At 42.9% G+C, this 26,757-nt stretch overlaps 1 protein-coding gene across 1 annotated transcript in view; it reads left to right on the top strand.

Annotated features, from left to right (window-relative positions):
* The window catches only part of TGM3 (transglutaminase 3), a 43,919-nt gene that overhangs the window by 5,044 nt on the left and 12,118 nt on the right, over nt 1-26,757 (top strand). The window contains exons 2-7 of the mRNA XM_065891994.1: nt 6,570-6,737; nt 7,082-7,324; nt 7,932-8,050; nt 9,444-9,572; nt 12,775-12,952; nt 13,056-13,191. Of these exons, the coding sequence (XP_065748066.1) occupies nt 6,570-6,737; nt 7,082-7,324; nt 7,932-8,050; nt 9,444-9,572; nt 12,775-12,952; nt 13,056-13,191 (973 nt within the window). The remainder of the gene's footprint in view (nt 1-6,569; nt 6,738-7,081; nt 7,325-7,931; nt 8,051-9,443; nt 9,573-12,774; nt 12,953-13,055; nt 13,192-26,757) is intronic.

The raw sequence follows: 26,757 nt of genomic DNA, 5'->3' as shown, positions 1-26,757 counted from the left end.
GGTTGCCTAGTGAGCCCGCTTTCACAATCTGGAATCTGTTCTGTGCTTCTCATGTTACCCCTGCCAAAGGTGGACCACAGAAGAAGGGGAGGTTACATTATCAAGTATATGTAATTAGGTTTAGCTGTGAATGACAGTGAACCCCAAATAACAATGGCTTAGAGAAATAAACAAGACAGAAGTTTACTTCTTCCTTACACAATAGGCCTGGATGTAGGCCGTTCTGGTGGAGAGGACAGCTGCACAATCCCCCGGGGCCTGGGCTCTGTGCAGTTCCCCACTCTGATGTCCTGAGGGCATGCGTGGTCTAGAGTTGAGTCTACATCACACCCACACCCCGGGCAGCAGGTGGAAGAAGATGGAAGTGAGCAGGCTAAGGGCACTTGCCAACTTTTGAAAAAGAGGTTTCCTCAGAAGGATTGAAAACAGGTATTCAAACAAATACTTGCAAATGAATGTTCATAGCAGCACTATTTACAAGAGCCCAAAGGTAGAAACAACCCAAATATCCCTCAACTGATGAATGGATGAACAAAATACAGTATATAAACATAGTGGAATATTATTCAGCCATAAAGAAGGAATGAGCTACTGATAAATGCTACCACATGGATGAACCTTGAAAACCTTATGCTAAGTGAAAAACCAGACTCAAAGACTACATACATGTGTGACTCGATTGATATGAAATGACCAAAACAGGCAAATCCAGGGGAACAGAAAGTAGATTAATGGTTGCCAGGGGCTGCAGTTAGCGGGGAATGGGGCGTGACTGCAGATGAGTGGGGGATATATTTGCGGTTGATGAAAAAGTTCTGAAACTAGATAGTGGTGATGGTTGTACAACATTGTGAATGTACTAAATGCCACCAAATTGTATGCTTTAAATGGTTAAAACAGTGAATTTCACCTCAATTTAAGAAAAAGAGGTATCCTAGAAGTTAATACACATCACTATACCTACAAGTCATTGCCCAGAACTCATTCACATGACCCCAGCTGCAGGGGAGCCTGGCCATTAACATGGAGGATTTTATTACCAAGAAAGAAGGAGCAAGTGAATACTGGGATAGACTTTTTTTTTTTTTTTTGCGGTACGCGGGCCTCTCACTGTTGTGGCCTCTCCCGTTGCGGAGCACAGGCTCCGTACGCGCAGGCTCAGCGGCCATGGCTCACGGGCGCAGCTGCTCCGCGGCACGTGGGATCTTCCTGGACCTGGACACAAACCCATGTCCCCTGCATCAGCAGGCGGACTCTCAACCACTGCGTCACCAGGGAAGCCCTGAGATAGACATTTGTCCGTTGCTACCACATTAGTGTTGCTGGTGGCACTGATATTCTCAGGATAAAAAAATTGGGGAAATTGCCCCCAGCCTGACGGTAGAGTTAAGCAGTGACTCAAGGAGGCGGTGTGGGATTGTGAGACGGGCCCTGGATGAGAGTTCAGAAACATCCCACTGTGGGCAAACCACCTCCTGGGCCTCCACGTCCTCACAGCCATAATAAGGGTGTGGGGAGATGCTCGGTCTCCAAGGCTTCTCCCTCTGATGTTTTTGAGAGTCTGTGTTGATGAGTCAATTGTAAGGGCGAAGCCACTCTCCTTTCATCCCTGCCCTTCATCCAGGCAGGTGTAAAAAACAGCTCTGAGGCTCACAAACATCCATGAAGTTGTAAACTCAAGAAGAAACGTGGATGGTTGCGCACCTCCCCTACCCCCTGCCCTATCCTTTCTAGAACACTCTGGCTGTGATTAGTGCTATGCCAAGGGGTGGTGGGTGGGAGAACAAAGGCCCTGGATAATCCACAGACAGGATCATCAGATCCTTGATGTGGGGCTGGCAGAAACAATCCTAGGGCTCACACGTGGGGCGGTGACCGAGGGAGGCAGGAACCACCTGGGGGCTTTGGGTGCACTCAGCATGCCGTCCCCCTTGGGATTCAGGGATGCTCCTCTTCTACTAACCTCCCATGAAGAATGCCCTTTGGAACACATTTCCCCTTCCAGGTGCTCACTCTCTCCTCCGTGTCAGGATGCAAATGCCAGAAGGGAGGCCAATGCACAGTGAGGGCTTCTCACCATCTGGGTCCCCCTCCCAGGTGGAGAACAGGGGACCATGGCAACAGGGAGGGTCAGTAAGACCTGGGTTCAGAATCCTGTCTCTGCCAATCATTAGGTATATGACCTCGAATAAGGTATCAGTTTCTTTCTTTTTTTTTTTTAGTTGAAGTATACTTGATCTACGATGTTCTGTTAGTTTCAGGCATACAGCAAAGTGATTCGGTTATACATATATATATATTCTTTTCCATTATAGGTTATTACAAGATATTGAATATAGTTCCCTGTGCTATACCGTAGGACCTTGTTGTTTATCTATTTTATATATAGTAGTGTGTATCTGCTAATCCCCCCCTCAGTTTGCAATTTCTGTAAGATTTCATCGATGACAGGTGTAAGGTGCTCTGTGTACTGTTCTGGGGTTTTTTTTTTAGCAATACAAAAGGTAAATATTTATTCAGAACAAAACTTTAAACAATCGATTTTACATTCTAAGCCACGAGGAAATCACAAAACATAAAGGAAAGACAAAAACTAAAAGAAAAGCAGTGTACTGTCTTTTCTACTTGAACTTGATAACACTTAGTAGACCCAATGCCCTCTAGCTTGGCCTATTTCCCAAGTACTTTTCAGAGTTAACAGCTCCCTTGGAATTCCGTCTTTCTCCTGAGAGTCCGGAGGTTGCAGATGAGCTCCAGTCGGCTGCTTCTCTGGGGACGCTAGCTATTGAGGCTAAGATGCAAACGCAAACCTTTGCTCAGGAGCACCTCTATTTCTCACTGATGGCAATGAACGGGGAAGGGGAAGGCCACAAAGGAGCAGGGCCACTTTAATCCAGATATGGTACCCCAGGGGGCAATGAGTACACCCTGGATTATGTTCCTTTGTCCCTTCCGTATCTCCCAAGTATTCTGAAGCTCCTGCCAAATCTTCTCCTTCCTTCCCCAGATGATTTCTTAGCATTCCCCTGGGCTCATTATTCTGGAAAGAGCAGACTTTCTGGGCCCTCAAGTGTTGAGGAAAATGTTGTGAGGTGTGAGAGGTAGTGGAATGAGCACCGGGCTTGGGGTCAGGGAACTCTACTGTAGGCTAGCTCTGGCAACAGACAGCTATGTGATTTTTGACCCAGTCATTTAACCTCTCTGGTCCTGTTTCATCTGTTGGAAAACCAGTGGATTGGTCTAGACCAATTTTTAGGTCCTTTCCAGCAGGAAAATTCCAGATTCGATTCCATGATTCTGTGAAGAATGGCTTCTGAGCCACTGAAAGTGCTGTCACAAAGTCCATGCATTTTAATGCCATAAGGGAGGCCCTTGGCCACCATTCAGATCCTATTGACTCAGGTTACATACACTTCTAACAACACTGGTTTCACAAATTCTCAGACCACGGAGATTAGAAGCAGCAAATTAAAAGGGGACGGGATGAGCTTCAAAAGATAGACACCCTGACAGAAGCCAGGGTCAACAATGTTCTCAATTCAACAAACATTGATCTTCAAAAATGATAAAAAATGGTTAAAAAAAAAAGGTTTGGCACTTAAGAGGGGTAAGCTGGCTGTGTGTTCACCCTGGCAGGCAGGCGGGTGTTCAGTGCCTGGCCACGCCGGTTAGCTGAGCTGCCACGGAATTGTGAACCGCTTTGGGACACGGGGCAAAAGCGTGTCCTCGTTTGCCACAAAGGTTACACACGATGCCCTTCCGGCAGTAAGGGCTCAGGTGCCCCTCCTCCCCGCACCCGAAGGGGTGCTCTGTGTACTGTTAAGAGCAGTTGACACATAGGAGACTGATGACAAATGTGTCATGCTCTTCCTCACCCTCCAGCTCAGAGAAGCTCTGCATGTCCCACGAGCACCCCATGAAGGAGCAAGACTCCTTCATGCCGGGGCTTATGCTGGGAAAGGCAGAGATGACCATCTCAGTCACCCCAGGGCTTCACCTAGTCCGCACAAAGTGCCCTTCGTCTCCTTTCGGTGTTTCTGCAGCCAAGGCACCCTGGAGCTCAGTCTTCTTCATCATTTTCCCTGCAGACAAGCCACTGCGTTCTGGCATGAAAGGGAGACATCGCTACTATTTTTCTGATAGTTAGAATTGTTTTATTTTTCAGGACTTAAGCAAGCCTTTGTAAACTGGCTGTGTGTACTTTTGCATGTTGATTCATCTTTTTGTCATATAGCAAACAGTGCATAACCCTTGGCACAGCAAAGAAGGAGGTGGGCCTGTTGGAGGGAAGGCAGAAGCTGGCTATAGATGGGAGTCGCTGCCACCCCTCTTTCCTCACCCCTGTGCTTGACTGAGGGCTGTCTGGGGACATAATTGCTGCTCTCAAAGAGTCCATGGTCAAGAATAATAAGCTTCTCCTGGGGAGAAGGCACATATCCTTTAGGGTTTGGGAGCGGGGAAGAATCTCCAGGGAGGCTTGTGTGACCTCAGACCACACATTTCTAAGAGCTCTTCTTTTTTTCTAAAACGAGACAGTGAGTGAAGCTCTACCGAATCCCACGCACAGAAGGCAGTGAGCACAGCTCGTAAGAGGCAGGGGTTTAAAAGGTGGGGACGTTGCCCTAAAGAGTCCTAGCTTTTAGCAAACCAGCTCTCTGCAAGTCATGTAGAGCTTGATGTTTGCCAGAGGGTGCCTGAGATCTGAGCTGTTGGCATCTTCTGTCCCACCTTCTCTCCTTTTGCCTTGCCCTTCATTCAATAGATATTTTTGATTGCATGAATGTTTTAGTTTCCCTGAGTAAAAAAACCTTAATTTATTTTTTCTATAACCATTTGTTCAATGAATGAATGAACAAGTGGGCATTTGAATGAATGAATCTTTAGTACTCCAAGTGGAGGTGAGATCACCTCCTGAGCCCTGCTTCAGCAGCAGCCTTTGGCTCATCACCCGAGTTTGCGTCCCACTAAAGAGAGTGTCTCTTACGAGCCTCTGCCCATCTCCGGAGTTGCTTGGATGGGAGCCCCCAGCCCCAGGCCCGCCCTGGAGCTACGCCCTCCCTGCCTCCCCTTTCTCCTCTGTGCAAAGCCTCTGCTCTAGCCAAATGAAACACCTGCTCTCCTGGGCCTTGGGCCTCTCTGCCTGTTGTCTGGAACGCACCTGACAAAATTCTCTCTTCCTTCAAGGCCCAGCATTTTCAATGAATTTTTTCTGATCCCTATAACTGAAAGTGATTCTTACCTACATCTCCTAGACACCTTTTTGGGGGGAGATTGGATTTACCTCATTCCACCATTCATTCTGACATGTTGTCTTATGCACTCCTGAAGCTCTTTGAGGATTCAAACTACTTTTCATACATTTTCACACCCCCAACATTGTGCTTTACATAGTGTTCTATAAATAATATGTATTCTCTATATGTTTATTGAACAAACACCCCATATACACCTTTCCTTATAGACTAAATTTAGAGCTCTAGTCATGAGGGTCATTGCACGACATTAGTTTTATGTTTGTTTGCTCATTTATTCCCTCGGTTGTTTGTCTAACTGTCCTAATACAGTCAAGCAATGTGCTAGGCATCAGAATATAAAGTTCCAGAAGGCACATTCTGATGAACACAGACAGACACCTATAAACAAGAGCTGTGCCTGGTGCTGGGATGGGCTACTCCACTCCCATCATAGCCATGGCCACATCATAAAGACAGAGACCACTTTCATTTGCAGAAGAATGGGTGGTGAACGTCTCAAATGTAACTCAAAGGAATTAAATATCTCAAAAGGTTTAAATTGGCTAAACTCCTTATATCTCCTGGAATCTTTCTTCTCTGAAACCCTTCTCAGCTTAGCTCCCTCACCTCCACAATCACCTGAGAAGTTTGGGGGTGGATTTTGAAGTGTTAGTCCTCAGGGTCTTATCCAGGGATCTCACGGCCATAGACCACTCTTGCCAGTGAGCATTTGAAAGACCTTCCAGGCCAGTGATTGCCCAATCTCCAGCCTCAAAATGCTTGTCAGGGTTACACAGTCCTCCTCAGCATCAGATGCTCAGGCCAACACCGAGGTGTTGCACATATAAAGTACAGATGACACAGCTAAATGTTTGCTGGGTGTTGGAGTGATAGAAGACACCTGGTATCTGGGAAGACACAAAGGAAAAAGCAAGGAAGCCAAACCAGGGTGGTGGATTCGAGAGAAGTAGCCTCCTCCCAGTTCTACGTGAGCCCCCATCCACAAAGGAAGGAGGATAAAGTGGACAGAATTGGTTACTCATTTCTCCTGGCCAGTTGGGTGAAGCTACTTCTTTGAGAGCTGAGTGACAGTTGGCCAGGTGGAGGGGGAAGTGGGACTAGTGTGTGCAGAGCTTCAGCAGCCTGAAAAGGCAGATGGGAATAGGTTGTAAAGTGCTTGCTATGCTTGCATTTTCATGTGATTCTTCCTAGAATATTCTTCCCCAGCGAGCCCTGTCCAAAAGCAGTCTCTTTGGTAACTTACACTTTTCCCCCCACACCACCATCCCTTGCCTCTGAGGATCTCAAGTCTTCTTTTCTGTCTCACGGCTTTAGGACTCCAGAGTGTCGACTGGCAGATGAGCCTCAATGAGCAGGAACATCACACAGACAAGTTCTCCAGCCAGGAGCTTATCGTGCGGAGAGGCCAACTCTTCTACATGTCATTGACCGTACACCGATGTCTCGACTGTAACAGAAGTGCAACATTCACAGTTTCCACAGGTACCTGCTCCCTGCTCTCCCAGCCAACACACATCTGAGTAGACCTTGGGGCTGTGCATCCAAGGGATGGTGGTGGTGGTGGTCCCGGGCTTTAGCCCAGCTCTACCATTGACTTAGTGTGACCTTGAGCAAGTTTCTGCCTGTCTCTGAGTCTGAGGGTCACAGTCTTCACATCAAGAGGGATTTGGCCCACGTGGTCTCTCCAGCTGCTTCCAGCGCCATAACACAATGCTTCATTGTATGATGTCTCCCAAAGGGCCCCGGCAGTTATATTGGAATCTGGTTTCTCCCCACAGTCTGGCCAACACTACTTGGTTTCCATTGTCCTATGCCTTCTTTTACAGGGCCTTACCCCTCAGAGTCGGCCAAGACAAAGGCTGTGTTTCCACTCTCCAACAGGATAAGTGGCACTGGCTGGGGTGCACAACTTCTGCGCAACGACAACAATGTTCTGAGCATCTCCATCCTCAGTCCTGCCAATGCACCCATAGGAAGATACACGCTGAGCATTGAGATCTCCTCTGAGGGCAATGACTCCACTACGAAACTTGGAACATTCATACTGCTCTTTAACCCCTGGTTGCAAGGTAGGCACCTAGCCACCCACACTCCCAGCCATCAGCTAAGTGATGCCCGTGGAAAGGAGATGGGAGGGATGATTTTCATGGGCTCAGGTTTGATTAGGGAAAGTTTCTGGAATATGGAAACAGCACAGAAGCTAGAAGTCAGAAACCAGGGGTTTGAGTCCAGCTCTGCCACTTAACCAGCTTTGTGTGTCTGGCAGTCACTCTACCCTTCTAAGCATCAAATTCCTCACCATTAAGTGGACATCCTGCTATTTCTGGAGCTATTGCAGGGATCTCATGGGCTTTTGAAAACTGTATAGTATGGTGTAATGACCACAGCACAATTCTGCAGTGTGGAGATAGCTTGTGCCTGAAGAAGCAAGTGTTTCATTCCCAAGGGTCTCATTTTCAGATTCTCAGGTCATCCCAGCTTCTTTTTCAAGTTCATAGTTCCCATAATATGAGGTGGAAGCATTATAGCCCAAGGCTTCACTCCTCAGTGGAGGTTGGGTGAAGGGTTGCAGGTGGGGCTTGCTCCAGCCCCCAGGAGGATACTCAGGACTGAGAGGACGACTGGTCTCTATAGTCCTCTCTATAACCCCTAATATCTGCTTTTTGTGTCAAACAGCCGATAGTGTCTTTATGAGTAACCATGATGAGAGAGAGGAGTATGTTCAGGAAGATGCTGGCGTCATCTTCATGGGAAGAACAAATTACATAATCACGATTGGCTGGAACTATGGACAGGTAAAAAGATCATAAAGCCTGGTGGTAATGTCCCTATTATACCCAAGAAGCTCAGCCGCTGGCCCCACAGATAGGTGGAAGTTCCCAAATCTGTCCATTCGCCTGCCTTCTCTTCATTCATCCATTCAGAAGGCATTTACTGATGACCTACTATGTGCCAGGCCCCAAGCTGCACACTACGGATACAGGAGATGGATAAGACAGATTTCCTGTCTTTGAGGAGGTCACAATCTAGTGGGCAAAACAGACACATAACTAAATTGATGCAATGAAGTGTTATTGGTACCATGATGCACAAATGAGGATAAGGCCCAGTAGAGACACTTGGGACAATAATGTAGTTTCTGTTCTTCATTCTAGGTAAGAATGTGAGGAATCTTCCTTGGTGTGTGCATTCGACCTTTCAAAGGTCCTTCATTAGTATGACATCTGAGTCCACAGAGTTCCCAGGTTTGCTCAGCCTAAAAAACATCCAGGGATTCCCTCCACCTTTTCTTTTCTCCAGTAGACAAATGAAGACATTACAATGAAGTGCCTTGGGTGGGGTACCTTGCATGTCCAGCAGGGGGTGGACGGGTGCATTCTCTGCCATGTCCAGACCCCATTCTGTAGTCAACCAGAACACATCTGCCGTATATTTTATATGTTGAGTTTTATATGTTGGGTTCTGTGTTAAATTTCATTCAAAAAGAAAGTGGGATGGGGTGGGTAAGGGCATAAAGTGCACCCGGGGATGGAAGGGAAGATATTTTTGAAGGGCGAGATCTGGGTAAGCCTCTCTTAGAAAAGAACTTTTGATCAGAAACCTGAAGGAGGCAAAGGGGCCAGATAGATCTCTCGGGGAAGAGCACTGGAGGTAGAAGGAACTGCACATGCAAAGACCCTAAGGCAAGAAAGAGCTTGGCCTTCTCCATTTGAGAAGCAATGACAAAAATAAGTCTTATTTTGTGAAAATGGCTTCAAATTCCAATTTAATGAGACATTTTATCTTTTTAATCAGTTCCCCCAAAGTCTGAGTAATATGCTCAAGATCAATGTCAGATCTAGATGGAAACTTTGAGATGAGCTCAGTCTGATCCCCTGTTATAAAGATGGACAAATTGAGGCCCAGACAGGCCAAGTGATTGCTCTCAAGTTCGTAACAGTGAGGGAGTGCCATTAACTTTAGGGGCCTCAGTTCAAGGCCTCGTGTATAGCGAGAGCTCTGGATGAGTTTGCAGGGTTAAAGCCCAAGTTGGGTGGTTGTTCCTCAGATTCTCTCAGCTCTGGAGGCTGTGGAGTAGAAGGATCTGGGCAGAGCCCATGGTTCTTACCAGTGTAGCCCCCGTGCCTTCAATAAGCTGATACTATTTGTCATTTCTTTCATCATAACATATGGTCCCATTTTGAACAGTTTGAAGAAGGCATTCTGAACATTTGCCTCTCTCTGCTGGATAATAGTCTGAATTTTCACCGTGACCCTGCTACTGATGTGGCCCGCAGAGACGATCCCCAGTATATTGGCCGGGTGCTGAGTGCAATGGTGAGTGATGAGAAAACCATAATAACTAGTTATTCCTGTATATCAAACCCAGCTATGGGTTAGGCACAACCACTTATAGCGTTGGTTGACATCTCACAAAATATAGTTGTGGCTGTTACCATCCCCATTTCGCACGCGTGGAGCCTCTACCTTAAAGAACATTCCTGAGACACACGGTGAGTGAGTGGCAAAGGCAGAACTGGACCCAGGCTGCCTGGCTCTAAAGCCCTTTCCACTGTATTGCGAGGCTTTCCTCCAGTGACGAAGGATTTGGTCTTTGGGTGTCTGCCAAGAACAGAAGGAGGCAAAGCTGAGAATTTGCTCCATCCCTGGGGCTCCTGGGAAAGGGGGTAAGCTCCTGAGTGAGCCTGAAGCGTTAACCTCCTTTGCTCTGACTCATCTCATCCTCAGCACAGAGGGCTCGAGTGCCAGTGGGGAGGGCAGAGGCCAACACAGTCATTGTCTAGATGGGGAAACTGATGCCAGGGGGCTGAAGTGACTCACTCACAGCCTCAGCCTGTGAGTCTGGCCAGAGCAAGGCCTCCAACTGCCCGCCCAGGGCCTCCTTCACTTGTCCAGTCCCTCCACGTGAGAAACCTGTCCCCACTTCCCCACACACATGTGCACGTGCACTCAGAGGCACACATAAGCTGGATGCTGGAGGAATGCACTGCTCTGTAGTCAGTGTGCAGAGCACCTCCATCAGAAAGCATCCAAACAAGGGATAGCCTGCTCAAAAGTTACAAAGGAAAAACCTAAAAGTCGGAGAGTTCTTGAACTTTAACCCTCTGAAACTAAATGATTACTCAGGAGGGTCTTTACCTTTTTTTTTTTTTTTTTTGATTAATGGACTAGGCATTTCAAGTCTCTTTTGAGTTGGGAGAATATCCAAGCTAACAAGCTAGTTACATGGTTAGAAATTTGAATGACCTTCTGACTGCATGATAGATATCGGGGGTCATCAGACAGCACTTCTTAACCCAAACTTCACAGGACAGCTGTGGGGAGGCCCAGGCAATGTGGAGGTGCTGAGGAAATGGTGGGGACCAAGGCAGCCGGGAAGAGTGCACAGGAGAGGGAGTGGGGCCTGGGCCCAACCTGGAAAATCAAGTGGCCCAGGAGGGGGTGGATTAAAGCCAACGCCAAGGTCAAGGGAAGCTGGATTCAGGCACTTTAGGAAGTTGAGCCTCCTCAGCTCGGGAGAGGGGAGGGGAGGCAGCTGGCTCCAGTAGCTGCTAACTCACCCCTGCCCTCCAGACAAACCACTTGATCTCAGAGCTGGGTGCCTCAGCGGTACCTCCCCACTCTCTCTCCAGCCCTCCTGGTTGGGCTGGGCCACGAGCGAATTATGGCCTGTGTGGGGCTTTGAAACCTCGGCTTTCAGTCAGAGATGACCCTGCTGATTACCACTTTGGAGGCTGATGCACCTGTGACTCAGGAGATGGGGATGGGCCATGCAATCTTCCATCTTGAAGGAGCCCCATCTGGCCCCATCCTGCTATTCCAGCCCAGAACATCCTGGAGGGGCTGTGGAGCTCACCCACCACACGGAGGGACCGCGGAGGGCTGGGTCAGCCTGTCCTGGGCAAGGATCCTTCCATTTCCAGACTATTCGTCCTCATAGGCCTTGCCCTTGTGGCTCCCACAGAGAGAGGGAGCCGTTCTCACTGTAAGGTTGGGATAAATGCTAGTCAAAGTTTCATAAACTCTGAAAACTTGGCTGCTGGAAGACAGCTGAGGGAGTACTTGTTTCTAGAGTTCCCTGTGTTGGAAGGTGAAGAATGGAGGCCCAGAGAGGTGAATCGACTCCCGCGCAAGCAGTCACCCAGCTGACAAGCAGCCAGGCTGGGCTTACAACTCGGGTTTCTTCTTCTTCTTTTTTTTTTAATTTTTTATTGGAGTAGGGTTGCTTTACAATGTTATGTTAGTTTCTGCTGTACAGCAAAGTGAATCAGTTATGCGTATACATCTATCCTCTCTTTTTTAGATTTCCTTCCCATTTAGGTCACCACAGAGCATTGAGTAGATCTCCCTGTGCTATACAGTAGGTTCTCATTAGTTATCTATTATTTTGCTTTATTTAAAAATTTTTTTTAAATTGGGGTATAGTTGTTTTACAGTGTTGTGTTAGTTTCTACTGTACAGCAAAGTGGAGTTCCCTGTGCTATACAGCAGGTTCTTATTAGTTATCTGTTTTATACATAGTAGTGTATATATGTGAATCCCAATCTCCCAATTCATCCCACCACCCCCTTTCCCCCTTGGTAACCATATATTCGTTCTGTACATCTGTGTGTCTAGTTCTGCTTTGCAAATACGTTCATCTGTACCATTTTTCTAGATTGCATATATAAGCGATAATATACGATATTTGTTTTTCTCTCAGGTTTCTCCTTTTATCATTCTCTTTTAACTTTTTATCATGGAAAAGTTCAGACTTTCACTAAAGTAGAGGAAAAAGTAAAATGAACTCTTACGTACCCATCACCGGCTTCAGCCATTACCCACTCAAGGCCATTCTTGTTTCATCTCTGTCCCTTCCTCCACAGATTGTTTGATAAATCCCAGACATTATATCATTTCATCCCTAAATATTTCAATATGAGCCTATAAAAGACTAGGACTAAGAAACTCAGATCTTTTGATCGCTAGCCCAGTGCTCTTTTCATACTGCATCGTGGTTGTGTTACTTATACAAGAATCATGCCTTAAGTTGAGGGAATGAATAAATGAATGAATGAATGAAAAGCAACAGTCCATCTTTATTCTTTCCAAGAAGAAGTTAGTTGCTAAAGTTCTCAGGTGATCTTTTTAGAAGACCAGGACACCAAAAGAGAGCTTCAAACCACGGACTCTCAAGTCAGGCAACAGCAGCTGCCCATGAGTTCTGGCCAGAAATTGCCTGCAGGCTGATTTTCTGCCCGTCCCTCACCACTGACAAGCCCCGGAGCCTCAGTTTTCCCTGTGAGCTGGGAATGATATGTGAATTAGGGGCAAACATGGCCTGTTAAGGAAAGCACTGTTAAATTCATATACCGCTTGATACCCCTAGGGGGATCATTATCACAATTATCATCCAAATCACCCAGAAAGACAGAAAATCCACTTGAAGGAGGCTCCCTTCCGTGTCTCCTTATCTTGTCCCCTGAACTCTGCATGTCATTCTCTGTGCTGAATTCTTTGGGGTTTTTTTCCTGCCCAGATCAATGCCAATGATGACTATGGTGTGGTTTCTGGGAACTGGAGTGGTAACTACGTAGGTGGCCAGGACCCAAGGAACTGGAATGGCAGCGTGGAGATCCTCAAGCAGTGGCAAATTTCTGGCTTCAGGCCAGTCCGATACGGCCAGTGCTGGGTCTTTGCTGGGACCCTCAACACAGGTACTCTGGGTGTGATGTGCCTTTCCTGGGTGGGCAGCAGTGGGGTACCCCAAGATACCATCTCCACTGCACCCCAAGTCCTCAGACTGCCCTTGAATTGCAGTGCTGCGGTCTTTGGGGATTCCCTCCCGAGTTATCACCAACTTCAACTCAGCTCATGACACAGACAAAAACCTCAGCGTGGATGTGTACTATGACCCCAGAGGATGGCCCATGGACAAAGGCAGTGACAGCGTATGGTGAGTGTCTGACCCTTTCTGAGCACCACATCTGAGCAGCTTCTCCCTAGCTCTCCCCAGCTCCTGGGACCCAGCTGCAAACAGGAGTTAGGAGGCAAGTACCATGTCAACATATGGTTTAGAGTGGAAATGCTATCACTTCTTGACCTTTTGGCTAAGATCAAGTGTAAAATGAAAATGCTGAATCTAGCAAGAATCTAGCAAGACCTGAAACAGCTCTTCTCAGAGTTCTGCAAATTCTGATGGCCTACTTTATCTGGCCGCCAGATGAAGGCTGTTATACCAGTGAAAGATATGATTCCTGGGCTCTTCCCTGAATTTGTAGCGCCCACTAGACCCTATGCTACTTTAGAAGATAAACACTGAAACTATTGATTTTCTAGTAATAAATATAGACTTATGTCACTTCGGGCAACCCATATGACTTTTGGGTTTTCTTAGAGACAAGCGACACATTTTCTCTTATGCATATATACTTGCTGTGTATCGTGGTTGATAGAATAACATGTTAGCTTATTCTGGATTCCAACTGAACAAAAAGAAGCTTTATATGTAACTGGGCATATATATTTCTAACCATAAATATGCTATGTGCACACGAATCTATCCACACACATATGTATGTAATATATAATAAATGCCAACTGGAAGTAAGTTATCTAAAACTTATAGACATATATTCATAACTTTGTATAGCTGCATATATACATAAAATAGATATTGTTACAGCTATTTAAGATTAAACCATATGCCAAGTTATTACCAGATGGCAACTGAAAATAACTATGTCTATATCTGTATATACACATAGATATCTATGTGTCTATGTATATAAAGTACTACATGCATATGTCAATAATCCATTGTTTGAATTCATTTTAAAGGCTATACACACACATAATCCCTCACATACATATACTTGTCTAGATAACCTGTTAACAGATGCCATCTTATTTCCAGATGTTCAACTTTGAAATGGTCTATAAAAAAATTCTTTATTACTTATTATTCCCAGAATAAGTAGATCCAACTTTACTGAAATGTACTCAGGGTAACGAATAAAGTCAAAGCAATATTAACATTAACAGAAAAAGCTTTTAAAACAAATAAACAACACCCCACACCAATAATGGCACTGGGTAGTGTAAGCAGACCCTCCCCTCTGAAGGGAGGGAGGAGTATGAATTCACTCAAGGTCACATGGATTCTAGGGTTTAATGGGGCAGAGAAAGCTTATTTCAGAGGTTCTTTCTTAACCTGCCCGTACACAACGTTTCTCTCTAGTGGCACGGCTACTTACAGAGAGGTTTTTTTTCCAGCTTCTCATAAATGAAGGTCTTTTCTTCTCCCTGTTTTTTTCTTTTGTTACTGTGTCCAAAATCCCATTGTAACCTGTTCTGATCCTTGGGGCAATGACAGTCCTGACTTTGGCTTCCTTCACAAAAGGAGATGCTTGGTTCAACAAACGACTGATTTGGGGAAGGGGAGGCCCCCTTTGGCGTAACCCTTCTGTAATCACCCTGCACACTAGCAACTGCAGAGAGACCAGGATGCTTAAGGCTCAGTCCCTCCACTGAGAGCATATCTGGTGCTGCTAGGAGATAAGGAGTGGGGAGGCCATTAGTAGAAGCTATTTAGCAATGTGGGATGGTGTGGGGTATGCCAGGTGCGTGATTCAGACAGTAAGCACTGTGGGAACTCAGGGAGGGAGCCATCAAGGAAGACTTCCTAGGAACAGGAAGGTGGGGCCTTTAAGCTGAATTTGTAATTAGTCCTGAGATCTCTTGGCTCCTGGTTCATGCTACCACTCCACATTAGCTTCATAATTCATTCCAAATATAATCACCTTGGGGCAAGTCTGGGCCTGTGGAGACATTCCAGGGTGTCTCCACTGTCATTTCTGTTGGCCTCATTGCAGGGTATGGGGCCCTAAAGCTGTGATTTTTCCTGGGAGTCTCATCCCCCCTCATCAGAACCGTCCTCAGAAAGCAGTGAGAGCTGTGAGACCCTCCCCACCCTCCTCCCTACCAGTTGTGGGTGGGGAACCTGCACTGGGTGGTGTGCAGACAGGGAATCCTGAGCCCTAGTTCCAGCCCCACTACCATCTGGCTCCAGAACTTGTGAAAGCCACTTCATGTTTCTGGTCCCCAGTTTCCCCAGCAGTGAAATATAAAGGTTGGCCTGAAACTAGATGTTCACTTAAGTCTTTTTAATTATTTTATTCTCTGCAGCTTCAGTTTGCCCCACTTTTTATGTAAGAGCTACCCCTCCCAAGGGAGCTATTGCATCCCTTCAACATGGTTCCCACCAGGGGGTAGTGGGGGAGCTATCCCACGAGTCATTGTCTGCACAGAGTGGGATTACTAACCTATTATTAAAAGGACAGTTTGGGTTTGAACAGAAATCCTTCCAACTGAATCTTTGTATGTTGTAAATGTTAAAAATTTTTAGAACCTTGTCCAGATTTGCTTAAAGTAATAGAATGTAAGGATCAAGTGAGGTTACGCATCTGAAAGTGCTTAATAATAATAACAACAGCAACTAATAATTTGCTGAGCAATTGTTGTGTTCCAGGTAATGTTCTGAGTGCTTGCATGTACTCTTCAGAAGCAATGAAGTAGGCACTATTATGAACACCGTATTTTACAGTTGAGGAACCGGACACACAGAGTCATTCACCCAAGGGCAGGTAACTAGAAAATGGTGGAGCTGGGATTTGAACCCAGGCGGCTTTGTAAACTATGAAGCACCAGAGAGATGCCAAAGAATGTTATCACTATTCCTGACTGATGTTTGAGAATTCAGACCGCTTACTTTGAGATTTTCCAGAAAAGGAGTGGCTGGACACCAACCAGGTGGAAAAGCTGGGTTCTTAGGTTCACACTTAGGCAGCAAATGCAACTTTTCTATGATACTAGATGCTGTCTCAGCAGCTCAGTGGGGAGAAACAATTTGCACAAAGTCAAACTGAAATAGCATCCAAGTTGGAGGTGGACCTAGGTGTCTGTCAACATGACTCTCCCCAGTCAAAGAACATTAGAGCTGGAAGGATCTTAGAGAGAGACCTACTCATTTCATAAATGAGAAAACAGAGGCCCAGGGGGAAGCACCAGTAAACAGCTGGAGACATTCGGACGCTCTAAGTAAATGCCTAACTTTACGTAAATTCCTTAACTTTTCTGTACCTTATTTGCCCATCTGTAAAATGAAGGGCTAGGTCGGGGACCTCAAAAATTTCTTCTAGATCTTTCTTTGAATCACATTACAGGATCCAGTGGGGTCCATTTTCTTCTAAACCATTCTGCTCATGACAGTGGTTGGGCTTAAAAGGCACAAGGCTCTGGAGTTTTCACTTCTTCGGAGTCAGGACACTCTGGGGGAAGCTTCTTTAATATGGTTCCCTTCTACACCACTATAAAGGAGGTTTCTGAGACCTGCAACCAAATGATTTGGAACAGTTCGGCCAAGGTTATCTTTATCTTGGCATTTCTGGCTCATTTTCTTATTTCATTCAACTTGATTCCCCAGTTTCTCGAGTCACAGACTTGACTCTATTTGTAGCCTTTTATAGAGCTCCGAGGTGGAAGGCAGATGGAGATTTCCCGGCCCTGTGGTCAGGGAGGTGGAGTCGGTCAGTTCTGGAGAAGAGCTGTCAGAACCCATACCCCCCACTCGAGCCCTGGCTCCTAATGCATCTCTCCATGGTCACAAGCCTCCACTAATACTTAGCTAGTCCCCAACGTACCTGGAGTGGCTTGCTCAGACCCACAGCAAGGAAACCAAGGCTGCAAGGGTGTCCAGGTTCCACAACAATTCAATTCAGTGAGCATGACGTAAGTACTGCATGCCAGACCCTGCACTGGGCACAGGGCACCAAGAGGAGTGAGATACAGGAATCTCGCTAGAGGAGTTCCTAGCTGCATGAGAAGCTGGGTGATTACTGAGCAGAAGTCAAATAACTGAATCATGCAAGATGCAGAGATAGCACAGAGGTAAGGTTGGCACCCTCTGAGTATGTTAGGAAAAGATTTTCTGAAGGAGGTGGTATCTGAACTGCATTTGGAAGGACAAATAGGCAGAATGGGTAGGGATTTGGGTCACTTTCTAGAGAGGGTCTCCTGACCCCGTGAATTCAAAGGTAAGCATAACTCAGTTGCTGTCTCTAGGGGCGGTGGTTTATAAACTTCAAAGGTCGCATTAGAACTGATATGAGTGGAGGGAGCTGGGAAGGCAGGGAATCTGCATCTTTTTAAATAAATGCCTCAGTCTCTCCTTTTCCTAAACTCCTACTCCTGAAACACTCAAGACAGGAGCAGAGCCCAAGGTTGGGAGGTGGGAAAGAATGTGGCACACAACCAGAAACAAACCCGATGGTGCATTTGAAAGGCACATACATCCCAAGTAGCTGTGAGCAAAGTGCTGGCTTTCAAATGATGGAGGGACCAGGATGAACTTGTTATCTGCTTTGTCTTAAATTCCTGCCTTGCAAATAAGTATTCAAACATAGCTACTTACCAATCTATCTTAACCAACCCGCCCTTCTCTGGGGCTCTCTGCCAGGAATGAGATGAATGTGAAACGTGGTGTTCTCCCTGTTTCCTCATCCTCTCTTTCTCTTTTCACCCTTCTAGGGTCATCTTCCCACACTCCTACCTTCCTGGGTGAATTCTAACTGATCTTAAGGACCCATTCAAAAAGGCATTTTGTGGGGCTGCCTGGAGATAATTTTTGTGATGACTTTTTTTTCACAATTATAGGAAATCTCAGAAATATGTAAAGTAGTTTTCTATCCAATCTTTTCTTTATTAGTTGTTGTTTTTATAGAATTGGGATCATACATTTTACAAAGGCACGGGTAAATACGGAGCATATGATAGACACATCCTACTTTTCTCCACACCTGGAAACCAACCACTTCATAGTTTTAAATCGTGTGCTTTTGACTAAACATGATATTATGAACATTTTCACAATGTCATTAAATAATCTTCAAAAAATAAGATTTTAAAAGTATCATATTCCATTGAATGGTTAAACCATTATCTCTTTTCCTGCTATAAACTATCTCCTATTCCCTATGTTACCTATCCCCATTTTTTCCTACTGTAAATAACACAGTAACGAGCATTGTTATATGTAAATCTTGAGCATGTCTGTGATTAGTCCCATAAGAAAGATTCCTAGTAATGGTATATCCTGGGTTAAAGGGAAAGGACATTTTAAAATCATCTAGTGCTGTAGCCTTCCAGAAATTTTGTAATGACCTATGTTTCTTTTTTTTTTTTGAATTTTATTTTATTTAACTTTTTATACAGCAGGTTCTTATTAGTTATCTATTTTATACATGTTAGTGTATATATGTCAATCCCAATCTCCCAGTTCATCCCCCCCACCCCACCCCCTGCTAAAGACACACTAAACATTCTTTGTTTTTCACATACACACACTGTATTTTATTTTTATAAGAGATAAATAAACTGACACTAAGCATTGTAAATGGATGACCATAACAAAAGCAACAATGATTGCAATTACCAAACACGAAACACACTCATACTATGTCATACTATTGACATTCAGTCCAGTAATCCTCCACTGTAACAGCTCCTTTACTTTGCAGTGAAAATTGATTTGTATATTTTTTGCCTCTGAGTCCTTGTGGGATTTTTTTTTTATTCAAACAGAAAGTCACAAAAATTATAATCATCCTCATCAGTTCACTCAGTCCCACGTAATTAATTTTTTTTCATCTTGATCTTTTGTTAGCACTTTTATGAATTCCTCAGTTTTCCATTAGGGTTCTGAAAATGCTTATTCATTCAGTTCAGCAGTATAGTCAGTTACCAGAAACCTGTACTTGTCAAAGTCTTTTCCATGAATTCCTTGAAGATGAAACCCTTTTATAGGAACATTTTTGCAAAAACATCAGAGTACACCCAGAACTGTCTGCAAATGACAAAAGACTTAAAAATAACCACAGTTAAACATTTGATGAAAGTTAATAATAATGCAATTGACAAGGAAATTTAGTTATTTCTGAGATATACATTTTAAAGCAATAACTAGAATTATGACTTATAACATTATACCAGAACATATAAGATTTATAGAAATTTCATGTAATGTCTGAAACATTTATGTTAACACATTTCCATACAAATAACCCAAAGAAAGTTTAGTATTAGTTCGTTTCTTTTTCTTTCTTTCTTTGTTTTTTTATACTTCACGTTCTTATTAGTCATCAATTTTATACACATCAGTGTATACATGTCAATCCTAATCGCCCAATTCAGCACACCACCATCCCCGCCCCACTGCGATTTTCCCCCCTTGGTGTCCATACGTTTGTTCTCTACATCTATGTCTCAACTTCTGCCCTGCAAACCAGTTCATCTGTACCATTTTTCTAGATTCAACATACATGCATTAATATATGATATTTGTTTTTCTCTTTCTGACTTACTTCATTCTGTATGACAGTCTCTAGATCCATCCACGCCTCAACAAATGACTCAATTTCGTTCCTTTATATGGCTGAGAAATATTCCATTGTATATACGTACCACACCTTCTTTATCTATTCATCTGTCGATGGGCATTTAGTTTGCTTCCATGGCCTGGCTATTGTAAATAGTGCTGCAATGAACATTGGTGTGCATGTGTCTTTTGGAATTATGGTTTTCTCTGGGTATATGCCCAGTAGTGGGATTGCTGGATCACATGGTAATCCTATTTTTAGTTTTTTAAGGAACCTTCATACTGTTCTCCAAAGTGGCTGTATCAATTTATATTCCCACCAACAGTGCAAGAGGCTTCCCTTTTCTCCACACCCTCTCCAGCATTTGTTGTTTGTAGATTTTCTGATGATGCCCGTTCTAACTGGTGTGAGGTGATACCTCATTGTAGTTTTGATTTGCATTTCTCTAATAATTAGTGATGGTGAGCAGCTTTTCATGTGCTTCTTGACCATCTGTATGTCTTCTTTGGAGAAATGTCTATTTAGGTCTTCTGCCCATTTTTGGATTGGGTTGTTTGTGTCTTTAATATTGAGCTGCCTGAGCTGTTTATATATTTTGGAGATTAATCCTTTGTCCGTTGATTCGTTTGCAAATATATTCTCCCATTCTGAGGGTTGTCTTTTCGTCATGTTTATGGTTTCCTTTGCTGTACAAAAGCTTTGAAGTTTCATTAGGTCCCATTTGTTTATTTTTGTTTTTATTTCCATTACCCTAGGAGGTGGATCAAAAAAGATCTTGCTGTGATTTATGTCAAAGAGTGTTCTTCCTATGTTTTCCTCTAAGAGTTTTATAGCGTCCGGTCTTACATTTAGGTCTCGAATCCATTTTGAGTTTATTTTTGTGTATGGTGTTAGGGAGGGTTCTAATTTCAGTCTTTTACATGTAGCTGCCCAGTTTTCCCAGCACCACTTATTGAAGAGACTGTCTTTTCTCCATTTTATATCTTTGCCTCATTTGTCATAGATTAGTTGACCATAGGTGCATGGGTTTATCTGTGGGCTTTCTATCTTGTTCCATTGATCTGTGTTTCTGTTTTTGTGCCAGTACTATATTGTCTTGATTACTGTAGCTTTTTAGTATAGTCTGAAGTGAGGGAGTCTGATTCCTCCAGCTCCGTTTTTTTCCCTCAAGACTGCTTTGACTATTTGGGGTCTTTTGTGTCTCCATATAAATTTTAAGATGATTTGTCCTAGTTCCGTAAAAAATGCCATTGGTAATTTGATAGGGATTGCATTAAATCTGTAGATTACTTTGGGTAGTATAGTCATTCTCACAGTATTGATTCTTCCAATCCAAGAACATGGTATATCTCTCCAGCTGTTGGCATCATCTTTAATTTCTTTCATCAGGGTCTTATAGTTTTCTACATACAGGTCTTTTGTCTCCCTAGGAAGGTTTACTCCTAGGTATTTTATTCTTTTATTTGCAATGGTAAATGGGAGTGTTTCCTTAATTTCTCTTTCAGATATTTCATCATTAGTGTATAGGAATGCAAGAGATTTCTGTGCATTAATTTTGTATCCTTCAACTTTACCAAATTCATTGATTAGCTCTAGTAGTTTTCTGGTGGCATTTTTAGGATTCTCTATGTATAGTATCATGTCATCTGCAAACAGGGACAGTTTTACTTCTTCTTTTCCAAATTGTATTCCTTTTATTTCTTTTTCTTCTCTGATTGCCGTGGCTAGGATTTCCAAAACTATGTTGAATAATAGTGGTGAGAGTGGACATCCTTGTCTTGTTCCTGATCTTAGAAGAAATGCTTTCAGTTTTTCACCATTGAGAATCATGTTTGCTGTGGGTTTGTCATATATGGCCTTTATTATGTTGAGGTAGGTTCCCTCTATGCCCACTTTCTGGAGAGTTTTTATCATAAATGGGTGTTGAATTTTGTCAAAAGCTTTTTCTGCATCTATTGAGATGATCATATGGTTTTTCCTCTTCAACTTATTAATATGGTGTATCATATTGATTGATTTGCATATATTGAAGAATCCTTGCATCCCTGAGATAAATACCACTTGATCGTGGTGTATGATCCTTTTAATGGGCTGTTGGATTCTGTTTGCTAGTATTTTGTTGAGGATTTTTGCATCTATATTCATCACTGATATTGGTCTGTAATTTTCTTTTTTTGTAGTATCTTTGTGTGCTTTTGGTACCAGGTGAAGGTGGCCTCATAGAATGGGTTTGGGAGTGTTCCTTCCCCTGCAATTTTTTGGAAGACTTTGAGAAGGATGCGTGTTAGCTCTTCTCTAAATGTTTGATAGAATTCACCTGTGAAGCCACCTGGTCCTGGACTTTTGTTTGTTGGAAGATTTTTAATCACAGTTTCAATTTCATTACTTTTGATTGGTCTGTTCATATTTTCTGTTTTTTCCTGGTTCAGTCTTGGAAAGTTATACCTTTCTAAGAATTTGTCCATTTCTTTCAGGTTGTCAATTTTATTGGCATAGAGTTGTTTGTAGTAGTCTCTTAGGATGTGTTGTATTTCTGCTGTGTGTTGTAACTTCTCCTTTTTCATTTCTAATTTTATTGATTTCAGTCCTCTCCCTCTTTTTCTTGATGAGTCTGGCTAATGGATTATCAGTTTTGTTTATCTTCTCAAAGAGCCAGCTTTTAGTTTTAAAGATCTTTGCTATTGTTTTCTTTGTGTCTATTTCATTTATTTCTGCTCTGATCTTTATGATTTCTTTCCTTCTGCTAATTTTGGGTTTTGTTTGTTCTTCTTTCTCTTGTTCCTTTAGGTGTAAGATTAGATTGTTTGAGATTTTTCTTGTTTCTTGAGGTAGGCTTGTATAGCTATAAACTTCCCTCTTAGAACTGCTTTTGCTGCATTCCATAGGTTTTGGATCGTCGTGTTCTCCTTGTTATTCTTCTCTAGGTATTTTTTTATTTCCTCTTTTATTTCTTCTGTGATATCTTGGTTATTTAGTAATGTATTGTTTAACCTCCATGTGTGTTTGTGTTTTTTACATTTTCTTCCCTGTAATTCATTTCTGATCTCATAGCGTTGTGGTCATAAATATGCTTGATATGATTTTAATTTTCTTAAATTTACTGAGACTTGATTTGTGACCCATGATGTGATCTATCCTGGAGAATATTTTGTGCGGACTTGAGAAGAAAGTGTAACCTGCTGTTTTTGGATGGAATGTCCCATAAATATCAATTAAATCTATCTGGTCTCTTGTGTCATTTAAAGATTCTGTTTCCTTATTTATTTTCATGTTGGTTGATCTGTCCATTGGTGTAAGTGAGGTGTTAAAGTCCCCCACTATTATTGTGTCACTGTCGATTTTCTCTTTTATAACTGTTAGTAGTTGCCTTATGTATTGAGGTGCTCCTATGTTGGGTGCATATACATTTATAATTGTTATATCTTCTTCTTGAATTGATCCCTTGATCATTATGTAGTGTCCTTCCTTGTCTCTTGTAACATTCTTTATTTTAAAATCTGTTTTATCTGATATGAGTATAGCTACTCCAGCTTTCTTTTGATTTCCATTTGCATGGAATATCTTTTTCCATCCCCTCACTTTCAGTCTATATGTGTCCCTAGGTCTGAAGTGGGTCTCTTGTAGACAGCATATATATGGGTCTTGTTTTTGTATCCATTCAGTAAGCCTGTGTCTTTTGGTTGGAGCATTTAATCCATTCACATTTAAGGTAATTATCGATATGTATGTTCCTATGACCATGTTGTTAATGTTTTGGGTTTGTTTTTGTAGGTCTTTTTCTTCTCTTGTGTTTCCCACTTAGAGAAGTTCCTTTAGCATTTGTTGTAGAGTTGGTTTGGTGGTGCTGAATTCTCTTAGCTTTTGCTTGTCCGTAAAGCTTTTGATTTCTCCATCGAATCTGAATGAGATCCTTGCCCAGTGGAGTAATCTTGGTTGTAGGTTCTTCCCTTTCATCACTTTAAGTATATCATGCCACTCCCTTCTGGCTTGTAGAGTTCCTGCTGAGAAATCAGTTGTTAACCTTATGGGAGTTCCCTTGTATGTTTTATGTCATTTTTCCCTTGTTGCTTTCAATAATTTTTCTTTGTCTTTAATTTTTGCCAATTTGATTACTATGTGTCTCAGTGTGTTTCTCCTTGGGTTTATACTGTATGGGACTCGCTGAGCATCCTTGACTTGGGTGGCTATTTCCTTTCCCATGTTAGTGAAGTTTTCCATTATAATCTCTTCAAATATTTTCTCTGGTCCTTTCTCTCTCTCTTCTCCTTCTGGGACCCCTATAATGCGAATGTTGTTGCTTTTAATATTGGCCCAGAGGTCTCTTAGGCTGTCTTCATTTCTTTTCATTCTTTTTTCTTTATTCTGTTCCACAGCAGTGAATTCCACCATTCTGTCTTCCAGGTCACCTATCCGTTCTTCTGCCTCAGTTATTCTGCTATTGATTCCTTCTAGTGTAATTTTCATTTCAGTTATTGTATTGTTCCTCTCTCTCTGTTTGTTGTTTAATTCTTCTAGATCTTTGTTGAGCATTTCTTGCATCTTCTCGATCTTTGCTTCCATTCTTTTTCCAAGGTCCTGGATCATCTTCACTATCATTATTCTGAATTCTTTTTCTTGAAGGTTGCCTATCTCCCCTTCATTTAGCTGTTTTTCTGGGGTTTTATCTTGTTCCTTCATCTGGTATATAGCCCTCTGCTTTTTCATCTTGTCTATCTCTCTGTGAATGTGGTTTTTGTTCCACAGGCTGCAGGACTGTGGTTCTTCTTGCTTCTGCTATCTGCCCTCTGGTGGATGAGGCTATCTAAGAGGCTTGATGGGAGGGACTGGTGGTGGGTAGAGCTGACTGTTTCTCTGGTGGGCAGAGCTCAGTAAAACTTTAATCCACTTGACTGTTGATGGGTGGGGCTGGGTTCCCTCCCTGTTGGTTGTTTGGTCTGAGGCCACCCAACACTGGAGCTTACCTGGGCTCTTTGATGGGGCTAATGACAGACTCTGAGAGGGCTCACGCCAAGGAGTACTTCCCAGAACTTCTGCTGCCAGTGTCCTGCGTTGTGGTTTCACTTGTCCCCATGGTGAAACAGAGCCACCCCCTGCCTCTGCAGGGGACCCTCCAACACTAGCAGGTAGGTCTGGCTCAGTCTCCCCTGGGGTCACTGCTCCTTCCCCTGGGTCCCGATATGCACACTACTTTGTGTGTGCCCTCCAAGAGTGGAGTCTCTGTTTCCCCCAGTCCTGTTGAAGTCCTGCAATCAATTCCCACTCGTCTTCAAAGTCTGATGCTCTAGGAATTCCTCCTCCCGTTGCCGGACCCCCAGGTTGGGAAGCCTGACGTGGGGCTCAGAACCTTCACTTCAGTGGGTGGACTTCTGTGCTATAAGTGTTCACCAGTCTGTGAGTCACCCACCCACCAGTTATGGGATTTGATTTTACTGTGATTGTGCCCCTCCTACCATTTCATTGTGGCTCTCCTTTGTCTTTGGATGTGGGGTGTCTTTTTTGGTGAGTTCCAGTGTCTTCCTGTCAATGATTGTCCAGCAGCTAGTTGTGATTCTGGTGTTCTGGCAAGAGGGAGTTTGACCTGTGTTTCTTTACAGTACTGAGAGTATGTGCTCTTCCTACTCATATCATTGGTTGGTATTATTTATCATTGTCTGGTTTTTTACCTCTTATGGCCTTATTCCTTCTGTCTTGTTTTGGAGCTGACTTTGTAACTCTCCCCTTGTTCTCTGAAGGATGTAGCAGGGTCACAGTGCACCTGATCAGTACTTAGGGAGCACTTCTAATCCTTCTGACAACTGTATAGTGTAGAACTCCCAATCTGGTCCCCATAGGAAGCCTTGCAGGTTTCATTTTACAACATGCAAAACAAAAACAATATTTTCCTGATTATAAGACACTAAAAAAATAATTAGTGAGAGTAATAGTAATATAGCTACCCAAAGAAAACCACTAACAACATTTTGAGATAGAGCCTTCCAGACATTTCATTCTGTTTTTGTGCATTGAGTGTTAATTACCCAAATGAGACCAAGTTAAATAGTCTATTTCATAATTTTTATTATCTTTCTTGTCAATAAATTAAAATTTAGAGGGACAGTATAGTTTAGTAGTTAAAAGCATGGACCCTGCAGCCCTCTGCCTGGGTTAAAATCCCACTCTATCTATTTACTCACTTTGAGACCTTGAAAAAGTCACTTAACTTCTTCTCTGTGCCTCAGTTTCTAGAACTGTCAAAAGGAGATAATAATTATTCCTATCTTATATGAGCATTGTGAAGATTAAATGAGCTACTATATAAGACAGAAAACTTAATAATATTCTGTGTTGACACAACTGTATTAGCTATTAGTGTTTATATAATATACATATTTTTAAATATCTATTTATTTTGTAAATATAGAATTACAGAAGTAATAAGTAATTTTCATTATAGATTATGAAAACACTACAGAAATAAATAACGTGCAACTTAGTTCATATGCACCAAAATCTGTCCATGTGCACAATATATACACCAAACCATTATTTAAACTGTGGTTATCTAAGATAATAGAATTATGGGTGACTAACTTTCACTGCTTTTTTTAATGTATAATTTTCTAAATCGGAATAGTTTCATCATATTAATATATTTTTTATAAGCTTATACATATACACACTATTTTGTAATTTTTTTTCTTACTTGGTCATATAATTTAGGCATCTTCCATGTCAGTGCTAGATTAATTTTCCTCATTCTTTTGGACAACTGCACGATATTCTCCTGCGTGGCTGTGCCACAATTTATCTGACCAATTCCTTATTGATAAATTTTTCCTCCGTTATTTTTGCTATTACAAACAATGCTTCAGTGAACATCTTTCCATGTACATCTATGTGCACTAATGTGAGGGTTTTTATAGGAGAAATTCCTAGAAGTGGAACTACTGGCTCAGTGAGTATATAGTTTTTAAAGGTATTTCAAACTCATTGCCAAATTGCCCTTCACAAATGTCATACCAATTTAAACTCCCACCAGCAGTGTATAACACTGCTTGTTTTCCCACACAATGATGAGTATCATACAACAATGTGTATCATCATATGCT

Source organism: Phocoena phocoena, chromosome 15, assembly GCF_963924675.1.
Source record: "Phocoena phocoena chromosome 15, mPhoPho1.1, whole genome shotgun sequence".
NCBI lineage: Eukaryota > Metazoa > Chordata > Mammalia > Artiodactyla > Phocoenidae > Phocoena > Phocoena phocoena.
This window is presented reverse-complemented; position numbering and strand designations above follow the sequence as displayed.